General features: G+C 47.0%; 1 protein-coding gene across 3 annotated transcripts in view; it reads right to left on the minus strand.

Annotated features, from left to right (window-relative positions):
* LPGAT1 (lysophosphatidylglycerol acyltransferase 1) overlaps positions 1–932 on the minus strand; it is a 64358-nt gene extending 63426 nt beyond the window's left edge. The window contains exons 1-2 of one of the 3 annotated variants that reach the window (XM_089909501.1): positions 738–932; positions 283–474 (exon numbers count right to left, since the gene is read on the minus strand). Coding sequence is in view for 1 of the 3 variants with exons in the window: in XM_022593435.3 (XP_022449143.1) it covers positions 283–405 (123 nt within the window). In the remaining 2 variants the exon portion in view is untranslated. The remainder of the gene's footprint in view (positions 1–282; positions 475–737) is intronic. The other 2 variants (XM_022593435.3, XM_022593438.3) reach the window with 2 other exon arrangements.
* Between the last annotated feature and the right edge of the window lie 6469 nt (positions 933–7401).

The raw sequence follows: 7401 nt of genomic DNA on the forward strand, positions 1-7401 counted from the left end.
AGAAAAGAAGGCAAAAGGGTGAGAGGAAGAAAGTGGGCGATAATAAGGAAAAAAGGATTAAGGACAGGAGTAGGGGGAGGGGAGCAATAGCAGAAGGAGGTGGAGGCAAAGGGCCAGGGATGAGGAGCACCGTCCCCGACCAGAGGGCAGGGAAACCAGGGATGATGAAAGAAGCAGGGAAGAGGAGGCGACGGCAGAGCTCAGGGGGCGGGTGGGGCCCGCCGCGGTTTCCGCGATGTGGAAGCGTTAGGGCGGCGGTCTCGGCCCGCGCGCCAGGCTCACCTCGGCGGGCGCGGGCGGCGAGCGGTGGAGCGCGGGAGCCGGTGGGGCCGGGGGTCGGCGGCCCGGGACGCGGTGCTGCGCGGCGGCGGCGGCGGGTGTCCCCGGCCGAGAAGTCGCGGTCATGGACCCGGCAGCGGCGGCCGAGGCGCGGCGCGAGCGGGCGCGCGGACGCCCTACTCCCCTCGCGGCTGCCTGCGGACAGAGGGACGGCGGGGACTCAGAGGCCAGACCTGTCACCGGGGCGGGTCCCGGGGAGGCGGGCGGATGCCCAGCACCCCCGCCTCCTTCTTGGGGCCTACCGCGCTCTCGTCCCTCATGCCGCTGCCGCCGCCGCCGCCGCCGCCGCCTCCTCCCCGGGCCACGCGACTACGACACCCCCTTCCCGGCCCCCCAGCGCCTCCCCGGGCCCAGCCCGCCGCAGCCCCAGGGCCTGAGCCCACCGAGCCTGGGGTTACCTCGGGCTGGCCCGGCTCCGGCTGGGGCTACGGGAGCCAGAGGAGCCGGAAGAATGCATGGCAGGCGGAAGGAGGAGCGGCGGGGCCCGGCCCCGCTCCGGCTGCGGCGCGCCCCGCGTCCCGTCCACGGCGGTGCCGAGACTCGATCCCCAGGGCCCAGCCGCGTTCGCCGGGGCTGACGGGGAGGGGCGGCGGGGAGGAAGCGGCGGGAGTCGGGACTGCTGCAGAGCCGCCCCCAGAGCGCCCTCTAATGAAGGCGCGGCCGCCGTCGTCCGCCTGCTCAACCCGCCGCCTGCGCTGCCGGCGCCGCCGGCGCCAGGGATCCCGCCGTCCGCGGATCGAGGGCCTTGGGGCTGCCTGGCCCCTAGGCCGGGACTTGGCTCAGCCCGGGACCGAGGAAGAGGGCCACTCGGAAAGATCTAGGAATGAGCACCAATCCTTACACCACACGAGTGATTTGGTCCAAATTGAGAGCCACTTTTTAGCCAAAACAGCCGTTTTTCATTGTTAAGGCTTTCTCTCCTGACAAACGCGATCGCTGCCCAAACTGGAAAGCTGTCTCCTTGAAGACTGAATGTCCTCTTTTCTTTCCTAATGAAACCCAGTTGCTCTCATGGCTTTTCTTCTGAATCTCCCCAGAGTATTAAGGTCTAGAGTTTAAAATCAATTCATGTTAAGTGCCAGAACTCTTGTTCCTGGAAAGCACCTGGAAGCACATTAATGACAATTATGATGCCCCATCCATCCTCTCGCGCCATCCGTCCCCAAAAGAATCCAGTGGGAATGAGCGGTCCACACAGAGACACTGAAATTTAGTTAGTCAAGGAGGGAAAAGCACGTAGGCAGTGACAGTCATTGAGTAAGTGCTCAAAATTTTGTGGCCAATAAGTACCCCGGACAGGCCTGGTTATTCCCGAGGTACTGTAGCTGCATTCTGTTTCAAAGGTTGGACCACCAGAAGAAAAATAGAGAAATAGCCCAATGGCCTGCCCATCTGAACATTCTCATATGGCCTACCTAAATTTCAGTATTAAAAAAAAAAAACGTATAAAATCTTGTTATATCCCTTAAATGGGGGTAGAGGGTGTGCATTTTTTTGTGTTCCTAGTGAACTGCCATGTTTAAATCAGAATGCCACTTATTCCGCCTATAAAATGTTTATCACTGTGTTTGTTTTGGACTCTCAACGACTTCTCTCTCTTTCTCTCTCTCTCTCTCAACCCTTAACTTCAGCTCCTCTTTGGCTCACAGATGAAGAAAAGAAAACTCGCCTTACGAACATGTGAAAGAATATATTCTATTTCTGTTCCCTTGGGTGATGAGGAAATATGAAAGCACAGAGCCTGGCTGAAATAATTTATTAGATTTCTTTCCATTTATTATTCATTTGTTTTTATTTATTTATGTTGCTTATCTATTTCACCAATATTATATTCTAACTGTACAGGGCATAAAAAGGCACAGACCTTGTCAGAGATCTTTCTATGTAAGATCAAATGATGTATAGCAATGGAAAAGTTAAATATGACCTTTCTATTCCTTGTATTTCCTCTGAGAATTTAGGTGCCAGGCAATAGAATCTTTAAATAAATCTCATGAGAGAAATAATATATGTACTGTAGATTATTGTTTAAAATATATCATTATACTCTTAAGTGGGTAAGACAGGTAAGGCATATATTCTTCCAAGAATCAAGAATAAACTCCCCTAAGATTCCGTTAGGTCCATCCCATTCAGCATTCCTCACATACTGGCAAACACTGGCTGACACCTGGAGAGAGATAACCTATGTGATCTGTACCCGGTTCCTGGATCACAGAACATCTGCCAGAGCTTCAGATACTCCAGCACTTGCTGAGATGTAATTAGTACCAATCAGTCATGCCCAGAAAAGGGCCAGAGGTTGGGCAAGACCTTGCACAGTGCGTGTCAAACTTCAGCATGCAAAACATCACTTGTGGTGCCTACAAAAAAGATTCTTGGACCTCATACCAGAAAATTTTAATACTCTAGGTCCAGAGGGGCCTGAGAACATGCTTTTTAAAAAGTGTCATAGGTGGTTCTGATGCAGGTAGGGTATACAGACCATGCTTTAAGAAACTCTGACCTAGAGGTATCCTGAGATAATCACAACCTTTTCTTGACCCTTCATGATTTTAAATCATTTAATCATATCTGTTCTCATCTGTATTAGTTTGCTAGGGCTGCCATAATAAAATACCACAGACTGGGTGGCTTAAACAACAGAAATTTATTTTCTCACGGTTCTGGAGGCTGGAAGTCCAAGATGAAGGTGTTGGCAGGGTTTGTTTCTTCTAAGGCCTCTTGCCTTGGCTTGTGGAGGACCATCTTCTCCTTGTGACTTCGCATAGTCATCTGTCTGTGCATGCAGGTGTCTGGTGTCTGTCTCTGTGTCCCAATCTCTTCTTATAAGGACAACAGTCCTTATGCCAGTCACACTGATTAGCACCCACCCTAGTGACCCCATTTAATTTAATTACCTCTTTAAAGGCCCTATCTCCAAATATAGCCACATTCTGAGGTACTGAGGGTTATGGTTTTAGTATATGAATTTTAGGGGGACACAATTCAACCATAACATCATCCTTCTACTGTTTACACTGCAGAATTCTGCCATTTCAGTGGCTTTTTATGGGAGAGATGTGGAAACCCTAATCTTGAATCTTTCAGCTAGTCCACTCTTGACTGGCTCCAACTTCATTAGACTTATCTTCAAGCTAAGCACATCGTGTTTCAGGTGTAGGTATGTCCTGTTTCATTGCCCAGGATGAATGAGAGGGCTTATCTTTTTAACTTTCTTGACCACAGCAGCGTGTTCAGTTTCCAGACAATTCAGTGCCTACCATGGATAAGGAACTGCATTTGGTCTAGCTTCTTCAGGGAACAATTGTTCAGGGAACAATTTCAGATGACGCTTATATTTATTTCTTGTATTTCAGAGTTCATTTAAGATATATGTTTTGTATTCTTTTACCTTACATATAATACCTCCCTCTTGCCTATATGGTTTTTTTGCCCCGCCAGCTTTCAATTTACTGAGACAGCCTCCTGAGATTTTTCTGTTGCTTATTTTCACAATACCACAGGCAGACAGATGCATATGTGCTCTGAACGACTGTAACAAGAAGGTTGGGATGGCCAGTTGTTCAGGGTAGAAGATCTCTAGAAAGCAAGGGCCTTCTTCAATGACTAACTAGCCTCCAGTCCCCTATCCAACTACCTTAGAGCCAGGTTTATCAAAACACAAACATAAATTAAGAATTTTGCCATCTTCCTATAGTATAGCCCAATAAGGGAAGAAGGAAAACAAGGAGACCCCACCCTATAGCCACAAGACTTATAGTTTCAGTTTCAAAAGCCCACATTTGAATCACAAGAGGATGGTCCTTTGAAAGAGAAATATGACTTCTCGCATTTCCAAGAGTCTCCAGACATTTTAAAACAATCTAACCACAACACCTGAGAAGGTTTAATTCCACCCATCTGGTCCACATACATCCAACAAATTAGGTTATAACCAGGGAGGAGCTCCCTTGGGCAGAAGAATCCTCCTGGGCTCTCTCTTTTTCCTGGTGGCAATTATAAAAACATTTCACCTACCTTTACCGGGTTCTGCACTAAAGCGCCAATGAAATATTTCCTCATATTTCTTCAGGGGAAACCCAACCAGCAGTTTTATAAACATGCAATGACTTGATACCGGCCTCCCACATCACTAGAAACAGTTGCAACCTAGAAATTAGCACCCAAGACAGTCATGCATTCTGACTGTTGTTAGCTTTAACTTCAAACAAAAAGGGAGATATATATATACCTAAATATATATAAATATATGAAATATATAATATATAGTTTTCTTCTATATTAGTATCCATAATCATTTTACACAAAATATGTTAGGACTTATAACCTTAAAATTTTTTAGACAAGACTTGACTACAGTTTTATTTAAGCCATTTCAGCAACTCTTGTTATTAACAAGGTTGACCCTAAACAGTTTTGTGAAGTAAACAATTCTCTTTTCTTCACTATGTCCCTCTCCTCTTCGACTAATTTCCCTTTTCCCCTCTTGATACTGAAATGGTACCTAGTTTCCAAGGGGCACTGAAGACCCCACCTAAGACCTCCACCCCCAACAGACAACACTCTTTAAGCTAGAACCTTCTTTCTCACCTATCCAACATTGCATTTCCTTAGTTCAGCCCAGCCTTTCCTGCCTAGTGTGGTAAACTAATCCCTGCTGAGTTGCTAATGGCTAAAACCCACATTCCCTCTTCCTGAAGTATTAACATTTTATAAAGGACTTCCTTAAAAGCATTTCTGTCGGTAGATTCCCAGGTACTGTAGTGGAGAAGTATTCTTGTAAGATATTTTGGAGAGGCTATTTCAGCAAGTTCCTTCGCTGACAGAACCTACGAAATCATGTAGTACCCCTAAGAATAAGACAAATTCAGATTTAAAATTGTCTTTTCCTAACATAATAACTAAAATAATGACATGTTGATGATTATGTTAAAATAGTAATAATAGCTGACACTTATTGATCACTTTCAACACTGCAGGCCCTGTTCTCAGTGCTTGCTTTCCATGCATCAACTCATTCATTCTTCACAAAGACCTTATAAGGACCTACATTTTACTGGTGTAAAGATTAAGTGATCTGCCCCAGGTCACTCAGCCAGCAAGTGGCAGGGCTGCGACTGGATTCCCAGTTCTCAGGCTCCAGAGCCCATTCTCCTGACCACAAACTACAGTGCCTCTCTAGGAGAGGCTGGTAGAAAAGCCACTCTCCACCAAAAGGGTGAGAGAAAGAGAGATTGAGAGGAAGTTTCAGAGGATGCTACTCTTCTCCAGCCTCATCTCTTATCACTCCCTTCTCACACCGTCTTGAAAGGATGCACTGTGCAACTTCACACATACAAGCTCATGCATTTTTTTGTTCATGCTTTTCCCTTCTCTGTGCTTTTTTTGGGGGGGTGGTACTGCACTACACAGTTTGTGGGACCTTAGTTCCCCGACCAGGTATCAAACCAAGGTTCCCGGCAGTGGAAGCGTGGAATCCTAACTAGTGGAAGCATGGAATTCCCCACCAGGGAATTTCTCCTCTCTGTGTCTTTTTGATTCTACTCATCTTCGTGGTCCAGCTAAGATATCAAAGGACCCATACCCCCAGCCCCACCCCCAGAATTCATTCTTCCTCTGTGTGCATTCTTATATCCCAATGCTTACCATACTGTAACAGGCTTGGATGTTTTATATTTCAGGTTCTCTGCTAAAATTAGAGGTTCCATATCACCTGTCTTTCTTATTTTTTTCCAATGTCTAGCTTAGTGCCTTATATTTGGTAGGAAAAAAAACTGAATTCAATGTTTACTTAATTTATTCAGACTAAATCATTTCATTTTTTTAAGTTGACAGTAGGATACCTTGAATGGTGACATCATCATCACCATCATTATCCAAACCATGGCCAGAAGCAATAAATGTTGCTAATACTTCATCTTAAGATGTATTTCAACCTTTTAAAAATGATTGTTTCGGACTTCCCTGGTAGCGCAGTGGTTAAGAATCCATCTGCCAATGCGGAGGACACGGGTTCGAGCCCTGGTCCGGGAAGATCCCACATGCCGAGGAGCAACCAAGCCCATGCGCCACAACTACCGAGCCTGCGCTCTAGAGCCCGCGAGTCACAGCTACTGAAGCTCACACACCTAGAGGCCGAGCTCCGCAACAAGAGAAGCCACCGCAATGAGAAGCCCGCGCACCACAACAAAGAGCAGCCCCTGCTCTCTGCAGCTAGAGAAAGCCCGGGCACAGCAACGCAGAGACAATGCAGCCACAAAAAAAAAAAAAAGATTGTTTCAGTGGCTAGAAGCACCTCAGCTAAATCACTAATTGTGCAAAATAATATTACCCCTTTTATTATTAAAATATCTTCCTTCCTCATTCTCAAGCTATCATCTACTCCCAATCCATCCTAGATGATGTGGTTGTAGTATTTGGCTTAAAGTACCATTTTTAACATTTTATTTTCCTGCTCAAGTTTTGACATTGCTTTTACACGTCCTAGCAAATCAAGTGTGACTCTCCCTGTCTGGTTTACTTCAGGACCTCAACACCAGATTCCTCACTCATTATCCTAAAGTTTATCAACCAACGGGCCATGCACGCTGCTGTGTCTCAGTGAGGTTCCCAAGGCAGAGCTTGGCACTCTAGGGTACAAACTGGTGGCCTCCATTTACCCCAACCTATTTTCACCATTGTCAAGGACTGCCGTGAAATGAAAGGCTGGGAAACATTGTCAAATTCTACTTCAGTTCTCATTTACTTCCTAACCAGCCTTCTCTACTTTTTTTTTTTGCGGTATGTGGGCCTCTCACTGTTGTGGCCTCTCCCGTGTGCTCCAGATGCGCAGGCTCAGCGGCCATGGCTCACGGGCCCAGCCGCTCCGCGGCATGTGGGATCTTCCTGGACCGGGGCACGAACCCGTGTCCCCTGCAACGGCAGGAGGACTCTCAACCACTGCACCACCAGGGAAGCCCAGCCTTCTCTACTTTTAAACAAACACATTCCGTAGCTTTGCTTTGGCTATTCCCCTACCTGGAAAGCCATCCTTCTTTCTCTCTGACCATCTTTTAACAA

The sequence above is a fragment of the Delphinapterus leucas genome, chromosome 1 (genome assembly GCF_059928025.1).
Source record: "Delphinapterus leucas isolate spDelLeu-1000000601 "Yukka" chromosome 1, BTC_Dleu_Yukka2, whole genome shotgun sequence".
Lineage (NCBI taxonomy): Eukaryota > Metazoa > Chordata > Mammalia > Artiodactyla > Monodontidae > Delphinapterus > Delphinapterus leucas.